We start from the raw sequence: 19,516 nt of genomic DNA, 5'->3' as shown, positions 1-19,516 counted from the left end.
CTTCTCTGCTTTGATCTCCCCCAGTTCGTGCCAGCTGACAGGGCCGTGCTGCCCGCTCCCACCTCCTCAGGGCTCCTGCCCGTCGCCCCAGTGGGCAGCAGGGCTCTGCTCCTGGCAGGACCAGGTCCCAAAATGCAGGGACGGAGCCCAGCTGGCCACTTAGCGCGGAGGCTGTGGACACCCCTTGCGATCCTATAGCACCTTCCCCGCTAGGGATCTCCCAACACATCACCAGCAGCGGCCAGAGCAAAGATCACTAGGCCCGGGCATCACCTCGCGCTCAGGGGAGCGGCTCTGAGGAGCACACAGCGGTTTCTCGGCCTTGGAGTGAACGGACACAGCTCCCTCCAGCCAGGCTACCCAACGTTGCGCCTAGAGCCCCTGAAATGTCACGGTCAATCCCCGCCCTGCAGCCGTCCCACCTGCAGGCCTTGTGGTGCCCCTCTGGGTGGGGTGAGGCTGCGCCGGGCACCGTCCTGCCTCCGGGAGCCCGAGGGACCAGCTATGGGGCTCTGAAGGGCACCGAGATCAAGGAGAGAGAGGGGGTCAGTGGGGGTGGGACCGAGCTAATGGGCGGAGGCGGGGTGAGCAAAGGAAAGCGCAGGCTGATTCCCAAGCATGAGGCATGAGGCTGAGCATGGGCCCCCCAGAACAGGTCTGAGCTCTGTGACCCCATGGGGACAGCAGCCAACAGGGTGAGCTCAGACCTGCCCCCCAGCCGTCTGAAGGCAGGGACAGGTCACTTGAGCCAGAGGCCCGGCTGGACGCTAGATCAGCGCCAGGCGGCCCCCCCAGCTCCGGGGACCCCTGCCCACTCTCCTCTCGGGCGGAGGCTCGACCGGGACCCCCGGCCAGGAACCTCCCCCTTCCGCACGCCTGGAAAAACCATGAGGGAGAAATATTCTGTTCCCACGCTCCCGGCCCACGTAGACAGCAGCTCAGCCCCCAAGGAACGGCCCAGGAGAAGGGAGCCCCAGGCAGAGAAAACAGACCCCCTTGCTCCGCTTCAAACAAGAGCTGCGGCTCGGCCCTCCTTTCTCCAAGATCTAACTGCCTCTGCGTTCAGTCAAACAACACCTGCCAGCCCCTCAGCACTAGGGTCTCCAGTGCAAGCTGCACGGATCCCCCTGCCAACCCCTTCGGACTGGGCCCGTCCTCCGGGGATCTGGGCTCGCCCTGACGTCCGGTCAGGACCTTGGCCCACAAGCCCTCTGTGAAATGGCTTTTGGCCCCTCTGGATCCAGGTTCCCTATCGATAACTCAAGGCCGCGCCGTGCTGGGAACCCACAGAAAGGAAACCCCATTCTCTCCGATCCCCTCCGAGGTGCCGGAGGGAGGAGCCAGGGCCGAGCTAGGGGGCTCAACTGCCCTGCCCCATGTGGGCCCAGCTGGTTCATCCCCACCCCACCTCCTCTGAGCACTGCCTCCTGCTCTCTCAGCCCCTTCCACAGGGAGACGGAGCCTCACCCCAGAGAGAGCACACGGCCTGGGGCAAAGGACCCCCCGCTACCCCAGACCCTCCCGGGCTCAGGGCAGGGGCCTTGGATCCCTCCTGGCTGCACAGTCACTGATGGACAAGGGGATCCCTGCTCCCCAGGGTCCGACTCCCCAGCACCCAGTGAAGGCTGGGCATGGCCAAGGTGGTTCTTAGGGGCTGAGCAGCTGGGAAGATCCCTGAGGGGGGGTCCTAGCCCAGCACACCACATATGGTCCCTTCCTGCCCCAGAGAGGTGCAGCCCCCTTTATCCAGCGCTGGCCAGCAAGCCGCACCCACAGCTCTTCCTGATGCAGAGTCTTGGGGTGCCATCCTGTGGCCAGCCCGGAGAACTGCAACGGCACCCCACTGAAATCAGCCCCTGCATCAGGGGACAGGGCGGGCAGCTAACGTGATGGCTATTTTTACAAAAGGCTCCAGAGGCGAATCTGGCAGTCACAGGCCGGTGAGCCTCACCTCAATGCCAGACAAAGCCGTTGCAACCATGGTAAAGGGCAGAATTATCCGAAACGTAGCTGAACACAATTTATTGGGGAAGAGTCAACACCGTCTGTGTCAAGGGAAATCACGCCCCACCGATCTATTAGAATTCTTTGAGGGGGACAATAAACATGTGGCCAAGGATGATCCAGAGGATCTAGTGTACCGGAAGTTCAGAAAGCCTTGACAAGGTCTCTTAACCAAAGTAAGCATGCGTGCGATAAGGGGGAAGGTCCTCTCGTGGATCAGTAACTGGTTACAAGACAAGAAACAAAGGGTAGGAATAAGTGGTCAGTTTTTACAGTGGAGAGAGGTAAACAGTGGGGTCCCCCAGGGGTCTGTACTGGGACTAGTGCTGTTCAACGTATTCATAAATGATCTGGGGAAAGGGGTGAACGGCGTAGTGGCAGTTTGCAGACGATACAAAATTATTCAAGATCACGAAGTCCAAAGCAGACTGTGAAGAGTTGCAAAGGGATCTCACCAAACCGGGTGACTGGGCAAGAAAATGGCAGATGAAATTCAACATTGATAAGTGCAAAATAACACACATCGGAAAACATAATCCCAACTCTACACGTCCAAGGACAGGGTCTGAATTAGCCGTGACCACCCAAGAAAGAGATCTTGGAGTCACTGTGGGTAGTCCTCCGAAAACTTCAGCTCAATGGGCAGCAGCAGTCAAAAAGGCTAGCAGTGTGCTAGGAAGAACTAGGAAAGGGACAGAAAATAAGACAGAACATTTCATTGCCTGTGGAACTCATTGACAGGGGATGGTGTGAAGGCCAAAAGTGTCACCGATGCTCCCAGGCACGTGGCAGTGCCCCGTGGCCCCGTGGGAGTCTGGTGCCCCGCCCCGGACGGAGCTTGCTCCCTCCTTAGCCCCTCAGATCACACCACCAGCCTGGCTGTGAACCCGGCTCTCCTCCCTTGGGAACTGGGCTGAGACCTCCCCCGCTCATCTCATGGCAGGCCACCCGGTGGGCACCACACAGCACCAGCTTGGCTCAGTCCACTCCCCGGTTGCGTCGGAGCCTGTGAACTCACCTCGGCAGATGCTGCCCTCCCGCGTGATCGCCTGCCCGCAGATCCCACATGGCTTCACCTTCTTGAAGCTCTTCACCTTGAACGTGTGGGAGGAGGGGGCTTCCAGGTCCTCAGGCTGTGGGGGGGCAGAAAGGAGAGCGGTCAGTCACCCACAGCTGGGCTCCAACCTGCTGAGCCCCCCCGCCCCGCCCCCGGCCCCTGCAACCAGCAACTGGCTGAGCACCACAGACATTGGAGTCCCAGCGCTCGACCTAGCCTTTGCCACTGCCTCAGTCAGCAGCCCTGGGCAAGTCACTTCACCACCCCGTGCCTCAGTTTCCCCTCTAGTAGCACAATGGATTGGCTCCCATTCCTGCAGAATAAACACAGCTCAACAGCAGGTGCAAACTGGTGCAGCTCTGCTGGGCTGAGTGGAAGACGCTGATTTGCACCAGCTGAGCATCTGCCCCATGCCCCTCCCCCCCCCCGTGTTCAGGTAAGCGTGAAGTCTGACCCCCAGGAGGATAGATCAATCCCAAGAATAAGAAAAAGGCAACACCACTGAACAGCAGGGTCAGAGGGAATCACTTGTTTATGCAACACAATTAACCTGTGGAACTCACTGCTACATGAGGAAAAGATTACAGGCCAAATCCTCAGCAGGTGTAAATGGGCATAGCGCTAGCTCTGGGGAACTGTCTTCTGGCCACACCCATCCCCCCTGCTCCTCCAAACGTGCCAGGACTGGCAGCAAACTGGGGGCAGGGAGGCTGCCTTACGCACGCGTGTAGCACCTAGAAATCGGGAGGGATCCCTTTAAACAGTCTGTGGGCCCCCGGGCGGCGCTCACTGTGTCCCACATCCCTGCAGCACCCGGACACCAGGCAGAACAGCCGTGTGTGTGTAGCCAGGCCCGGCCTGGTGTGTATGGTTAGTGCCCTCAGTTACCGTCCTCCCCGGTGCCCCTACGCCTGCTTCGGGTTTGTCCTGTAAAGAGCCAAGACCCAGCAGCAGGCAGTGAGGATGAGACCTGAAGCCAGGCACACAGTGAGCGCCGCTAGAGACTCACAAGCTGTTTAAAGGGGCACTACGCACTGCACCTGGGTGTTCGCCAGTGGCTGGTTCTCCCCCCTTTAAGCCACAGCCCAGGTTCTAGCACCAGTGACTGCTTGGGGAAACTGAGGCCACATCCTCCAACTCCGGTGGGGGATGCAGGCGTTTCTCACCCCCTCCGTCCTACCCTTCCCCCGCAGCCGGCGTGAGCCCACCCACCCTCCAGGGAGCTCCAGCCCCTTCCCCCCCCCAGCCCGCAAACCCCTGCCCCGGCTGCACTGCCCAGAGCCCCCCGACGGAGCAGGGGAGGCCAGGCCGGGCTGGGCCCCAGGGAGCAGGCGACTTGCGCTGGCTGGGACGTTACAAGTGACACCCAATAACATTTAACAAAACGTTCCTCTGCTCTTCTTGCGCCTTTGCCTAGTTGCGAGGGGTGGGGGTAGTTGGCAGCCCCCACCCCAGTGCCCAGACACCACAGTGATAGACACCGCATCAGCCCTAAGAGATGTGGGTAAGATGCCCCTACTGCCAGCCACTTGAGTCCAGACCCCTTTCCACTCAGGTCTGCTTCCTCCAACGTCACCCCAAAAGTGGATCGGACACAGCTCCCCCCCCCACACGCACCACCCAGTGCAGCCAGGGGCGCTTCCCGGGCTGGCAGTCCCCTGGGCACAGCCTGACAGGGGTGTGGAAGCAACCCTGCCTCCAGCAGCTCTTTGTAGCAAAGCCATCGGCCCAGCCTGGTGGCCCTGGGAGCAGAGCCGCGGCACTGTGGAGCTCGCGCGAGAACGCCCCAGTAGTAGGGCTTTTATCCTCCGTGTCGATGCAGCCGCTCACTAGGGGGCGACATCGCTACCCACAGCTTCGCTTCCTGGGTTCGGAGCCCCGCTGTGACAAAGTGGGACTGTTCTTACTGTTTCCTCTGAATAGTGTGGGGGTGCCTCAGTTTCCCCAGGCAGTTCTTAAGTATATAGGGGGTGGGATAAGGGGGTATGATCCTTGCAGAGCCCTAGAGGGCAGATGTGTGCAGGGGTCTGGACACAGAGAATGGCCGACACCGTTTCCTGGCAAATGATGGCCTGGGCCCTTTCCCCCTGCAAGGTGAGAGCTAAAGGGTTGGAGAACAAAGGGATCAGGTGACCTCCTGGCCCGGGAAAGGGACAAAGCCCAGAGGAGGGGGGGCTGGAGGGAGTTTCAGTTTGGGGCTGGCTGGGGACATGGAGTGAAGGGCAGACGTGGTTGTCTGGCTCACTGCCCCCCAAAATGGACCCAGCTGAGGGGTCCAGTTCTCTGCACCTACAAGCTCTGTGTTAGACCATGTTCCTGTCGTCTAATAAACCTTCTGTGTTACTGGCTGGCTGAGAGTCACGTCTGACTGCAAAGTTGGGGGGCAGGACCCTCTGGCCCCCCCAGGACCCTGCCTGGGCGGACTCGCTGTGGGAAGCGCAGGGAGGGGCAGAGGATGCTGAATGGTCCGAGGTCAGACCCAGGAAGGGGGAAGCCGGGGGAGCCGTGTGTCCTGCAGACAGGCTGCTCCCCGTGAGGAGACTTCCCCAGAGTCCTGCCTGGCTTCGTGGGGAGCAGTTCCAGAGCATCGCCCGGGGACTCCGTGACACGAGCCCAGAGCAAGGATCAAGGAGCAGGCAGCCAAAGTGCCCGGGCTGTGCCCCGGCACCATGCCCCCAGCACAGATCTGAGCAAGAGGCCGGCCAATCCTTCCCTGCAGAGAGCTTGCCCCACTGGGAACCCTTCCAGGAGACGGATCCGGAGCGGCAGGGGCTGAAGGTTTCTCAAGCGACCCGGCCGGCTGGCACTCCCTCCCTCGGGCATGCCAAAGGCTAATTCAGGCCCTACGTGACTGGCTGGACACCAACCTCCCCATTCGGATCAGTGCCTGCTGGCTCCCTAGGGTCACGGCACGCCTGGCACCCTTCTCCCACTGTCTCCCCCTGCCGCAGAGCCAGTCCAGAGCTGAGCCGGGCACTGGGCCAATGGCAGCTCCATGCTAGAGACGGCTTTGCCATCTGGGCCAGGGCTCTGGGCATCTCCTGGCCCAGCACAGACAAGGGGACCCCAAGGAGAGGCCAGTGGGAGAATGGACCTGCTGTGGGGTTTATGGATTTCTCAACCCCCCCCAGGGATAAACTCCTAGCCGGCTCCCTCCCATGGCCCTCACCCGCCCTGCAAAGTGCCAGAACCCTTCGGCAGCATGCCAGATGCCAGCCCAGACAGGCCTGTCCCGTCTCTCCCTGGGCTCAGGGACACATCCCAGCCACGATCCCCCCACCCCCGGATGTCCTGCCGGGCACTCCAAGCACTGGCCGGCCTGCCCAGTCACGTTAAGGGCCCTGGCCTCTGGCAGAGCAACCAGCAGGGCCCAGCCAAGACTGCCGGGGAGAGGGAAGAGCAGCTCCCCAGACTCAGTGCCCACCTCGCTGGCAGCCAAGGGGGCCCAGAGCCCTGATTCCGAGCTGCCCCCTGCTAGCCCAGCCCTGGGCTCCCCCCCGCAGCTCTGCCGGCGCCCCACACTCCCGACCCGCAGCCCCCCGCTAGCCCAGCCCTGGGCTCCCCCCACAGCTCTGCCGGTGCCCCTCACTCCCGACCCGCAGCCCCCCGCTCGCCCAGCCCTGGGCTCCCCCCGCCCAGCTCCGCCGGCGCCCCACACTCCCGACCCGCAGCCCCCCGCTAGCCCAGCCCTGGGCGCCCCCCGCTAGCCCAGCCCTGGGCTCCCCCCACAGCCCCGCCGGCGCCCCTCACTCCCGACCCGCAGCCCCCTGCTAGCCCAGCCCTGGGCTCCCCCCCGCAGCTCTGCCGGCGCCCCACACTCCCGACCCGCAGCCCCCCGCTAGCCCAGCCCTGGGCTTCCCCCACAGCTCTGCCGGCGCCCCACACTCCCGACCCGCAGCCCCCCGCTAGCCCAGCCCTGGGCTCCCCCCCCCAGCTCCGCCGGCGCCCCACACTCCCGACCCGCAGCCCCCCGCTAGCCCAGCCCTGGGCTCCCCCCACAGCCCCGCCGGCGCCCCTCACTCCCGACCCGCAGCCCCCTGCTAGCCCAGCCCTGGGCTCCCCCCCCAGCTCTGCTGGCGCCCCACACTCCCGACCCACAGCCCCCCGCTAGCCCAGCCCTGGGCTCCCCCTGGCAGCTCCGCCGGCGCCCCACACTCCCAACCCGCAGCCCCCCGCTAGCCCAGCCCTGGGCTCCCCCCCCGCAGCTCCGCCGGCGCCCCACACTCCCGACCCGCAGCCCCCCGCTAGCCCAGCCCTGGGCTCCCCCCCGCAGCTCCGCCGGCGCCCCACACTCCCGACCCGCAGCCCCCTGCTAACCCAGCTCTGAGTGTCCCTGGAGCTGAACCGACCCGTTAGGACAAGTCTGTGCCAAGCCCCACTGCGATTTCGTGCTGTGACTGACTGGGAGTGAGAGAGGACCCCCCCCAGCCATGGCAGAAGCAGAGCCCAGCTCCCCCTGGGTGAGAAGCAGGGGCCCCATCTCCACACCACCCTGCCCAGGCCCCTGGGCTGCCCCCGCCCGCTCCAGGGGCTGCTGGAGACGCTGCGCTCATTAGCATGCCGGCCCCTTTGCACTTGAGGCTCGGTCTGCGCCAGGGCCAGGCGTCGTGATTGATGCAGAATAGGGGCTGTTAAACCGATGCCGGCACCGTGCGCCCGGCCTGGCAAGGGCTGGGGCCAGGACACATGAGCCGCTCGGCCACGGCTCATCTGCATTCAGATCCCACCTCGCCCCGGGCCCGGGCCAGGGGGCTCCGGGGGCAGCTCGCTCTCACTGCCTCAACGCTTCCATTCGGAGCCTTTCTAGGGGACCAACGTGCTGGAAACTGGGGGAGCCCTGGGGCCTAGACAGGGCCCAGGGGACTCCCCGCAGCAGGAATGTGGAGCTGCCCCAGCCCCCCATGCTGGCAGCCCTGATCCAGAGACAGCCCTGGCCCCACACACAGACAGTGACCTGGGGGCGCCAGCAGACAGCCTCAGCCCCACACCTGGGCAGTCCAGTGCCTCGGCTCTGAATCAGGCCAGGCCAGAACTCACCGGGGCTCTGCTGAGCTCCCAGGGGCCCAGGATACTGCCCGCCCGGTTTCCATTGGCAGGGGAGCCGCCCAGCAATCCCCTTCTGCAGGACTAGCCAGATCTGGGTGCCAGGCTGCCCTTGGGGATCAGACCCCCAGCCCCTGTCCCAGCTCCAGCCCAGGGCCTGGCTAAAGGAGTAGCTCAGCCCATCTGGTGCAGGGCAGGTCTGCTCTGTGCCGCGATGAGGCCACTGTCCCCACAGCCGGACGCGCGTCCCGGGGCAGGACCCCTTTCGCCCCCTTGCTGGTGCCCCACTGAGCTGAGGGGCTCTCGGGGCAGCCCCCTCCCCGGGGCAGCTCCCCCCAGCTGCAGCTGGCCAGCGACTCGTCACCGAACGGGTATCGCGCCGGAAAACGCCAGGTCCATACAAGCAAAATGTTTAACGGGAACGTGCCTGTTTTACTGACACTTCAGCCAAGGCGGCTCGGTGCCAACGGCCCGGGGATCAGGGCTCCCAGCTGGCAGGTTGCCAGACACGCCCAGCTTCAAGCCCTGCCCTGGAGCAGGCCGAGCTGGACGGGAACCGGGTGCCCGCGGAGCGCCCGGCTGTTGGTGGCTTTCGCTCAGCTGCCTTCTGCCCCAGCCCAGAAACAACAGTAACCTCAGCAATGGGCTCGACTCGGAAACCTTGTGTTCCAGCCCAGGCAATCCCAGCCAACCCCCCGGACTCAGCCCCGGCCCAGGCGATCCCGGCCAACCCCCCGACTGAGCCCGGGCCATCCCAGCCAACCCCCCAGACTCAGCCCGGGCCCGGGCGATCCCGGCCAACCCCCCGGACTGACCCTGGGCCCAGCCGATCCCGGCTAACCCCATGGACTGAGGCTCGGCCTGGCCGATCCTGGCAATCCCCCCGGACTGATCCTGGGCCCGGCTAACCCCACAGACTGAGCCCGGACCCAGCCGATCCCAGCTAACTCCCTGGACTGACCCTGGGCCCGGCTAACCCCCCCGGGCTGAGCCCCGGCCCGGCCGATCCCAGCTAACCCCCCCGGGCTGAGCCCCGGCCTGGCCGATCCCGGCTAACCCCCCCGGGCTGAGCCCCGGCCCGGCTGATCCCGGCTAACCCCCTGGACTGACCCTGGGCCCGGCTAACCCCACAGACTGACCCTGGGCCCGGCTGATCCCGGCTAACCCCCCGGGCTGAGCCCCGGCCCGGCCGATCCCGGCTCACCCCCCGGGCTGAGCCCCGGCCCGGCCGATCCCGGCTCACCCCCCGGGCTGAGCCCCGGCCCGGCCGATCCCGGCTAACCCCCCCAGGGACGGACTTGGCTGTTGGGCGAAGCGAGCGGCAAACAGCCCCGCTTGCCGAGAGAAGCTGCAGCCTGGGCTGTTTATTTAAGCCGGCCTGAAGAATGAGGCATTGTGGCACTAAACCCTGCGTCTGCATCCCAGGCTCCTCTCTGCCCCTCCAGCCTCGGCCATGGGGCAGGCCAGGGGCTGCCGGGGGGAGCGGGACGACTCTGGCCCCCGCCGGGGAACACGGCCAATCGCCTCAGGCCCCCAGACGCTCGCCGGCACAGAGCAGGGGGCTGCGGTGCCGCCTCGTGGGGAGGGGCACATTTCACCGGGACCCCTCCCCTGTATTCTGGCCAGCCAGGGCGCCTCCAGCAAACCAGACTCGGGGGGGGACAGGTCAGGTCACCCAGCTCTTCCTCGGGCGCAGAACCAGGCATCCCCCGGGCGATGGGGCGCCGAGCCCTACGCCGGGGGGCAGCTCAGACTCTCTGCGGGGACAGGATAGGAACCGGCCACTCGGCTCATTGCCCCCCCCTCCGGCCCCCGACTCTAACGAGGGCCAGCTGCTCGCAGCTGCCGCTAAGGAACGTCCCAAACCTTGACCTCGAACCCCCTGGCCGGCCTTCCTCCGGGCCCCAAAGGGGCTCGGCCACAGGGGCCGGGCGGGGTTGACCTCTGTGCGCTCCCCAGCTGGGCCGTGCCGGTGTCCCGGGGCGGCTGGAGACTGCACTGGGGGGGTTCTACTCTGCCGAGCGACCTGGCCCCCAGGAGTCCCCCACTCCCTCCTCCCCACTGGGGAAAGTCATTAAACCAAACGAAATCCACCCATTCCTGACAAGCAAAGCCCTAATTAGACTAGTGATGCCTGCCAGCGCCAGGCCAGGCCCCCTCGCTGGGGGATGCTTTCCCTCTTCCCTGGTGGCAATGAGTTCCAGAGTCTGGGACAGACTTGTCTCCTGCACTCCCCAGCTCCCCGTACTGGGTGACGGTGTCCCTGCCCTGCGGGGAGGCTGGGGAAGGAGGCATCTTTCAGGACTGATCCCACAGGGTGGGCTGTATGTCAGGACACAGACTTTGCATGGGGCTCTGCCTCATTCTGGAGCCAGGGCAGGGGTGGGACGCCAGGGACATGGGCTCCCGGCACCAGGTGTTGCTGGGCAGACGGGCTGCTGGCGAGCTCGGGCAGCAGTTTCCATCCCTGGCGCGAACAAGCTACACTGACAGCGCCAGGGGGTCCAGAGTGCCCGGGCACCGTGGCCTGGCCCGGGTAGGACAGGGACAGGCGCAGGCCTCTGGCCAGGTGCAGAGAGGAGGGGGCGTTCTTTGGGCACGGATAGCACAGAGCGTCTGAGTGCTCTTAGCCGGGTGAGGGCTGGCTGGGGGGCATCAGGATACCACCGCGCTGGAAGAAGAGCACCAGAGCGGGGCATACAGAGACCGGTGGGAAGAGGTAAGAAAGCGGCTACCACCCACCAGAGAAGCCAGATGACAAGGAGGGTACTGTGCCCACAGCCCCTCCCAACTAGCCCAGATCATAACAAGGCTGCATCTCTGTGCCCCTGTGGGGCTGGGCATTACACACACCCAGTGCCGAGCGGGCAGCCATGCCTTGGAGCCCCCAGGAACACGCTCTTTCCATCTCAGAGAGGGAGAGCCAGCAGGTGGCCCCCGGCCCACACCCTGGCTCCCCCCAGCTGGCAGCGGCCGGCCCAGCTGTGCACACAACCCAGCTGCGGAGCTCAGGCCCCCTCAGGCAGGGGAGAAGGGCAGGCCTTTACCAAACTCTGCTGGGGCAGAAGTGCCTGGGCAGTAAAGCTGCCGCAAAGGAGGCTGGTTCGATCCCCCAGCTCTACCTGGTACCCTGTGCCTCGCTCTGTGCCTCAGTTTCCCCATCTGTGCAATGGGGCAGACAGCCCCGACCTGCCTTATGCGGTGGGGAGCTGTGAAGAGAAGTTCAGCGGAGGCGGCGAGGCTGATGCTGGAGCAAAGTGCAGGCAAAAGGCTTCTTGCCACAGTGCCCTCCACGCAGCCCTCGGGGGCCACCCGCGTGGGCCCCTTCGAGCTGCCGCTTCCCGGGCCCCCAGGGGCTGGGGACACGTCTCCTATTCAGAGCTCAGCGCATACAGGAGCAGCCTGTGCCGGCCACAGCTAAGTGTGAGCTGCTTCCTAATCAGTGTGTGTGGGGGGGGTACCCCCTTTCCCACGGCTGGAGCGTGGGGTGTGCGACACCTTCCCAGGCAGCTTAGCTCACACCCCTCCTCCCAGGCCCTGGCCCTGGGACCCAGACACAAAACGAGCCCCCAGCAGGGACGGGGCGGGAGAGGGGGATTAACTTGTTTGTTTCCAGCCCAGCTCCTCTCCCTCAGGCGCGGGGCCCGGCTCCGGCTGGCAGGTCCGAGGGGGCTCTCTTGCAGAAGGGGGCATGAGGACAGCCCCCTGGAGTTGCTGCCCAGCAGGGATCGCAGCCCAGCACTGCCATCATGGGACGGGCACGGCCCCGCGTGAGGCCAGCCCTGCCGGCCGCTCACCCCAGGCTAGGGGCCCTGCTCATCTGCCCATGGGAAAAGCAAACTAGCTTCAAGCCAGCCCTGGAGCAGCTGGGGGGGGGGGGGGGGTAGTGCCCGCTCCCCTCCCCAGCTGGATGCACAAGCCACACTCGCATCTCACAGCTGCCAGGTTCTGGACAGCTCCAGGTGTGGCCCTTTATGCAAATGAACCCATGGGCTAATTTACATGTCCAAACTCATTTGCATGCACACCATTCATCCAGCTTGCTGGGCCCATGTTTGCTGCCCTGGGAATAGGGCTCGCCCCCAGCCCTGAGCGCCACCCCCGGGCTGCATTCAGCCCTGAAAACGGTCTGCCAGAAACCAGAGCCAACGCTCCCGGCGCGGGCACTGCTGGATCCGGATCGGTCACGTGGCATCGGTTGGGCTCCCTGACGGAGGAGTGTAACGGAGACCCCTATTCTGGGGCAGTTAGATTGGGAGTGCCCTGGAGCCGGAGCGGTCTCTTGTTACTTGTCTGTGCAGTGCCATGCACAAGGGGGCCCCCCAAGCTCTGACAGGGTCCATGCAGCACTGGGCACGACAGGACCCCGACCTCGGACGGGGTCTGTGCAGTGCCGGGCACGACGGGACCCCCCCATCTCAGAGGGGTCCGTGCAGCACCAGGCCCGATGGGGTCCTCCCCTGACCTCAGATGGAGCCTGTGCAGTGCCGACCACCCCCCCAACTCTCAGATGGAGTCTGTGCAGCCCTGGGCCCCCCTGATCTGAGCCGGGCCCTCTAGGTGCTCCCACCATACACCTAAAAGTGATTACGTGGCTAGGCAGGTTGCCCTGGCCCCTGCAAACAACGAAAGCCCCAGGCCAGGGCTCGGCAAGGAGGGACGCCGATCCCCAGCGCCGCCAGCTGAGCAGCTTAGATAAACAAGGGTCTCCGAGCCCCCCATGCCGGGTAAGTCCCGGCATCTCCGCTCAGCGACAGGAGCCTGGCGTCTCTTTAACCCTGACCTCCAGAGCTGAGCGGCCAGGGGTGGGTTTGCCTCTTGACCTCGTCAATTACCACTTGGCCCCATGCCCTCGCCCCTGGGGAGCGCGCAGAGAGCTGAGCCAGGGCATCCAGGAGCCGCTCCCTCACTGCGGGGAGGAGGACGGAGCTCAGCACAGGCTCCCCCGGCCTGGACAGACCCAAACCTGGTTCAGACACTACGCCAGGCGGGCACGGCTCTGTGCTCGGGCATGGGAGGCTGGGCAGGAAAGAGACGGGGCCTCTGGGCCAGCGTTCGGTGCCTTTGGGGCCTGGAAGTTCAGGAGCCAGCCCAGCGCCGTCCAGCAGCCAAAGGTGACCCCCCACCCCCACCCCCACCCCAGCACCACGGATGCCCGATCAGCAGCATCACGCCAGTTTAATTGCTGTCTAATTAGCCGCGATTATCCTCATTTCGCTCCCAGCAGCTTCAAACGGCAAAGGGGTCTGCTAACCACAGAACAAGTCCCAGCCCCAAGAGACCCAAGGCGGGGATTCCCCACCCCACATCTGACATGACGATCTCCCCCATGTTGCACCTGGCGCCTGCCCCTCCAGGCATTGCCAGCAGCCCTATGCATGGCGGCAGGAAGCCAGAGACCACCCAAGTCCACCTCAACTCAAACAGCCAGGCCGTTTTGCCCGTTTAAGATCCCATGGTGGGTTTTTTTTGCAGGACTACAAGGTATTATATATACACCCTAGTAATCAGCCCTGCAATTCCACTCTGCCTCCCTGAATTCCCCATGCAGTTTTGTCTGTTCTTCCTCCGTTCCCACCCGACTGTCGCACAGTGGTGTTGTGTGCCATTCAAAAGCTGCCGTGCTCCACCCCAGAGGCGGCTGCCTTTCAGAGACAAGGGAAGCAATGGCCACAAGGCGGAACTGAAATTGAGGAGCATGGCAAAAGCTTCTCCCGCGGTAGGGCCTGAGCAGCAAAGGCTGCCCATGAATTGGGATCGGAGCAAGGTTCTCACTTCCCCGCCATTTCTGCCTAGGGAGAGCCAGGGAGAGGAGCTGGGGGGAGAAGGGGGTGGCTTTTTAAGTGCTCAGGGTGGCTGAAAAGGAGCAGGCAGCCGTAAGGGGATGGCGGCGAACTGGCCGTGGGGGCTGCGGGAGGCGGTGTAATCATTAGGACACGTTTGGGTGAGGAAGGAAGTAGGGGGCTGGCAGGGTGCAAAAGGCTGCAAATGCTGTGCCCTGGTGGCCCAGCCCCTTCACCAGCCTGTGGCAGGGAGAAGCCCCAGCGCCCACACCCTCTAACTAGCTGCTGAGGCAGATTTGGCTCAGCCCCGCCGGTGGCATTCGGGGAGGCCGGAAGGCAGGGCCGTTCGGGCTGATCTCGCAGGGCCGGTTTCCCCTCGCTCAGGGACACGACGGGCAGCCTTCAGCCCGCACCTTTGCGTGCAATTCCAGGGCCGCAAGATTGCCAAGCCAAGCCCGGCCTCTCTCCGCTCCCTCTGGCTGCGCTTGGCCACCGGCACAGCTAGGTCAGGAAAATTCCTTGAAAGGCAACTGTCCGTCCGTCCCTCTCCACGAGGGAGGACAGTCCTGGTGTGCCTGGGTGCCACCCCGTTGGAGGGCATGAGCCCCAATCCCAGTGTGTGCGCAGCATGGGGGGGGGGGTCTCTCTGCTGCCCCCAGCTGGAGGGCACAGCCCTGATCTGTGGGTGCGTCTGTGTGTCCCTGCTGCAGGGGATGTCCTGGCTTGCGTACGCACAGGCTCCAACAGCCGGACTCAGCCAGTTCACATTTCAACAGGGTCTTTTGCTTCCTCTTGCCCCACCTGCCTTCTCTGCCCATGTTATCCGACAGAGACACTGACAGTCATCAAACAAGGGGCACACTCGGCCCCATGGGGAATCCTAGAATCTCAGGGTTGGAAGGGACCTCAGGAGGAATCTAGTCCAACCCCCTGCTCAAAGCTGGACCAGTCCCCAACTAAATCATCCCAGCCAGGGCTTTGTCAAGCCAGGCCTTAAAAACTTCTAAGGAAGGAGATTCCACCACCTCCCTAGGGAACCCATTCCAGTGCTTCACCACCCTCCTCGTGAAAAAGTTTTTCCTAACATCCAACCTAGACCACCCCGACTGCCACTTGAGACCATTGCTCCTTGTTCTGTCATCTGCCACCCCTGAGAACAGCTGAGCTCCATCCTCTTTGGAACCCCCTTTCATTCCCCACACCCCCCGACTGTATCGACCGCAGCAACACTCATCACACCAATAAGCCACTGAATTGACCCCGCAACCTCGCACGGCTCCATCAGACCGGGTTGAAGGAGAAAGGGGTTGCCCCGGAACAAGGCAATCGTGCACTTCTGCCCTGGGGCATCATCCCACCTCTTCCCTGGGAGACCGACTGTGCCCTAGACCATGAGTGTCAACCACCAGTCACTGACCGAGACCCCACTGTCCCTTCCCGGCTCTAGGGGGCACCAGCTCTCCTCACTTCCCCTCTTCTTGAGCTACGCCACAACACGGCGGCCAAAGCAAACCAAAAACCAACCCACTGGCCGCAGCAGAGCGCATTGCTCCGTGTGCCTTTCCCACGATGCACTGGGAAGTGAAGCCCCCTGCAGGGAACGTGGAGGGAGGAGCCCAGGGTGCAGAAGGGACGAGTTTGGAGGAGGCACCAGGCAGTCAGGCTGAGGGCACATGGCTGGAATGCTGGCCTCAATTGCAGCACCTCTGTTAATGGTTCTGTTCCACAGCCCTGGAGTCCTCTCCCGTTATCCCCCAGCACACAGAACAGGGGGAAAGGCATTGATCTAGCTAATCCCAGGGCTGAGGTCTCCTCCTGGGATCTAGCTCTCAGCTGCCCCATCACTGCCCTCATCCGCATGAGCACTCTCTGCTTCTTGCCAGGCGAGCGCAGCTGCCCGCTCGCCTGCCTGTGCCCAACGCGAGCTGTCACGCTAGGTTTTATTTCTAATTGCTTAAGATAAGGTGGTGCAAAGCAAAGCCAGACCTTGGCTGCGGGTGACTCACTACAAGATAAGCCAGGAAGAGGACAGCATTGAAGTCCCTGCAGCGGGAGACGAGAGGTGACATTGCTCAACTCACCCCCTCCCCACCCATACCCCAAAACATCTAGACACAATGGGCCTCCCAGACGGGCAAAAGCAAAGGGAGAATTGTGGAAAGATAAAGCAAGTAGCAGAGCCAAAAATAGAACCCAGGGTCCTGACTCCCCGTCTTTTATTCCAACCATTAAAGAGCACTCCACCCCAGATCCAGCCATACATGGAAAAGAGGGGCGCGTTGATAGCAACGTCTCTGAATGAGCCATTATGACATGCAGACAACTGATAAGGGAAGCTAAAGGTATTGGCTAGTTAGGTTAAGGATAAGAAGAACTTGTGGTTTTAATCGGTCAGGAACAAAAGAAACTAGCTGTGGTCTAGGTTGGGTACTAGAGCAGGATGGTAGAATTGTCCCTGATAATACAGACAAGGCAGAAGTGTTCAGAAACTATTTTTGTGATGTATTTGGAAGGAAGCAGCTCCCCTCTGCTTTTTCACCACGCTCCCACTGCTTTAAATCCCACTTGGCATTTTCAAAAGGTCCAGAAAACAGGCTGTCCCAGCCCAAGAGAGCCACTGAGATCGGAGATCTATGCAAGGCCGAGCTTAGCTGCTGTGAGGCTGGCTGGGCTAGTGGCTAAGGCAGTCAGGACACCTGGGTTCTGTTCTTACCTCTGCAACTAGCTGTGCTGGGTGATCTCGGGCAATTGCCCATTCCGCCTCCACCCTCCGTCTGTCTTTCTGTTCAAGCTCTGTGGGGCACAGCCTGTCTCTTGTTTGGCCTGCGTCTGGCACAATGGAGGTTCTACTCTTGGGTGCTTTGGAAATGCAGATCACACAGGCCACCTCTTCCCAGGCTTCAGCTCACTCAGCTGTTGAACGGCTCGAAGAAGATTTTGCCCTTCCCCACGGGAGTGGCAGGGTTGGACCCCGAAGCGCTCGGAGAGGCCCCTCGGCCCCTCGAACCCGCGGCCACTCGGATCCTGCCCCTGCCCACCGGCATCTCCTCACTAGCAATGGAGATCCTCGAGAACCTGGCGAAACCCCAGTGTGCCCAGAGGCGGACCAGCCCCACCGGCTCCAATGATCCCTGCAAGCGGGTGACCGTGGAAGGGATGGGGGCCCTCGCATAGGCAACGCCCCAGAGAGAGAGAGAGATCCAGGAGACAGAACCCAAGCAAAGAGCTGCCTGCCCAGCCTTCCCCTGCATGGGTCCCCAGCTTCTCCTCTCGGAGACAGCCTGGCATCCTCTGCGTCCCAGCTCAACCTCGAACAAGCAGGACTAGACCGGTGCAAAGAGCTTCCCCCCCCCCCCCCCGCAAGCCCTGACGTCAGCAGCGGGTTATTCATTAGCTCGTTAAAGAGTCGGGTGGGGGAAGAAAGCGCCAACCCCCATTCTCGCTGCCGATCTCTGCTGTCATGTCCCCGATTCGCCTACACTCCTCCCCGGCCTCCTGTTATCCCTGGACTGTCACCACCTCCAAATCCACCTGCCCCAGGGGCTGGTTCCACCCCGTGAGGTTAGAACAGGCCCCGTCCGGGCCAGCCACCCTGCCCACCAGCACTCGGTCCAGCCTAGCCTGAGACGGGCCCGGGTAGGTCTGGCCGGGGACAGCTTTCCCGGCCCCTCCTGGCTATGTCAGCCCAGGACCCCTCAAAGCATTTACGGCAACAGGGCCATGGCGCTACCAAGGGGGGGGGGAGGGGCTTTGGGAAGGGTGGAGCGCTTGTCATCAGCTGTCGTCCTGCGGGGCAAGAGCCCGACACCCCCACTCCCAGTCTCACCAGTGGCAGGAGTGGGACTTTTGCTGGAGGAGGGGGCTGCACTGGGGTGTCACGGTGGGCAGAGAGAAAGGCAGGGGCTTCCGGGGGCAATGGAAGAGCCACAGAGCAGAGCTATGGGGCACAGACTCTCCAGTGGGTCTAGGTTTGTACAGCGCCTAGCGCAGTGGTGTCCAGGGCCACAGCCAGGCTCCCAGGCCTGTTGGCAACGAAACAAGAATAAAACACTGAAAAATCTGCCCCCAATGGCCTTTCATAACTCCAGGTGCCCCCCCCAATCTTCACACGCCAGCTCAGCCCCACAGCTGGATCTGATCCCATTCCCCCCAGCAACCAGTCACCCGGCCATCCCCCCAGTCTGTGGCACTGTGGGGGTGGGGTGGGCGGGGGGGGAAGATGCCATCTATCCCAAGGGGACTATCCCTCCCCCAGCCCCTTACAGCGAGACATAGACACCTCCCACACCAGGGGGCACTTTCCCTTGACCCTGCCTCAGCTCCCAGGTGCTGCGAGGTGCTGAGCTCCCTCCAAGGTTGTGGGGAGGGGAGGGAAGAGCAGGGACCCCCAGGGGGACAAACCCCCCCTCTGAAATGCAAAATCAGGCACCCCAAAAAGTGATGCTGGAGCAGTTAGCAAAGGAGCAAAGAAAAGAGACTAGAAGAGCCGGGCCCAGCCCAAGACTTTCCCTCCCACCCTCAGCACAGCCAGCTGGCTAGCAGCACCGGTAGCCACATGCTCCCGGAGAGCTTCAAGAATTTCCTTGCAAAGCAGCCTCCAGAGGAACCCCCTTCTTAGGTCACAGGGCTGCTATTCCCGCCCCCCGTCAGTCCCCCCGCCCCCCCCCTTCGCCAGCCGGAGCTGCAGACACTTGTAACCAACACCAGTAAATGGATCGATTGCCAAGTGTGTGTGGGGGGGGTGATAGAAACAGCACCCCCCCCACACACACACTCCCCCCCACAGCTGCCCTGCCAGGAACTTCAGTCCGAGACCATAAATCAACCCAGCCTAGGCCGTGGGCTCAGCCCCGCCCCCACTGGGAAGCATGTCCCATCCCACCCCCAGCTGATGACTGTACAGCTCAGCCCAGAGTGTGGGGGGGGGCAGGGATTTCCCTACCCCCCCCCAACTCCCCCATCCCCCTCCACGTGCTCCATGCAGCGTTGCCAGTTTAGTCGTTTGCCAGCCCTCCATAAATCCAACCGCCCCCCTCCAATTTCATCCCCGGGGAAGGCTCTGGGAATGGCCTGTCCCCAGGCAAGGTTGCACGGCTTCCACCTACCCAGAGCATGCAGGACAAGCAAACCCAGGTCATCCTGTCGCCAGTTCGGGCCCCCGGCAGGCTCAGCGAGACCGTGGGCATGGCAGCCCAGGGCGTGGGGCGGCGGTGGGGCAGCCGGGCCAGCCCCGCCAGAAGAGATGCCAGCCCATCTCTCCGGCAGGCAGCACCCGAGTGTGTTTCTCAGCCGCTCCACTAGTCCCTGCCTCCTTTCCCTGTCACTCCAGCTTTTCTCTTCTTCTTGGGTCAGTTCCTTCGCCTCCGAGGAGGAGGCGGTGCCTGGAGGAAAACCCTGCCAGGCGCCTACAAAATCCTCCCCCGGCTGCATAGACTGGCCCTTCTTTAAAGAACCCAAGCGCCCGGATTTCCCCAGGCATCTGCCAGCCCCATCTCCCCACTGAGAGCCCCCCCGAGCAGACCTCCCCCAGCGGGGCAATCCCCTCTCCACCTGCCCCACCTTGGACCTGCCGAAGCCTCCTTCGCTTTGCAGGGCCGGGAGCAGGTCTGGGTGCAGATCCGGTTCCCAG

At 63.3% G+C, this 19,516-nt stretch overlaps 1 protein-coding gene across 17 annotated transcripts in view; it reads right to left on the bottom strand.

The window, feature by feature from the left end:
• Positions 1–19,205, bottom strand: part of TNS1 (tensin 1) — a 272,805-nt gene extending 253,600 nt beyond the window's left edge. For 14 of the 17 annotated variants that reach the window (XM_073304965.2, XM_073304974.2, XM_073304971.2 and 11 more), the window contains exons 1-2: positions 18,993–19,205; positions 3,023–3,137 (exon numbers count right to left, since the gene is read on the bottom strand). In XM_073304965.2, coding sequence (XP_073161066.1) covers positions 3,023–3,137; positions 18,993–19,073 — 196 coding nt within the window. In that variant the 5' untranslated portion in view covers positions 19,074–19,205. Of the gene's footprint in view, positions 1–3,022; positions 3,138–16,600; positions 16,678–18,992 lie in introns of those variants that run through there. The other 3 variants (XM_073304979.2, XM_078854765.1, XM_073304980.2) reach the window with 3 other exon arrangements.
• Between the last annotated feature and the right edge of the window lie 311 nt (positions 19,206–19,516).

Source organism: Lepidochelys kempii, chromosome 11, assembly GCF_965140285.1.
Source record: "Lepidochelys kempii isolate rLepKem1 chromosome 11, rLepKem1.hap1, whole genome shotgun sequence".
In the NCBI taxonomy this organism is placed as follows: Eukaryota; Metazoa; Chordata; order Testudines; family Cheloniidae; genus Lepidochelys; species Lepidochelys kempii.
This window is presented reverse-complemented; position numbering and strand designations above follow the sequence as displayed.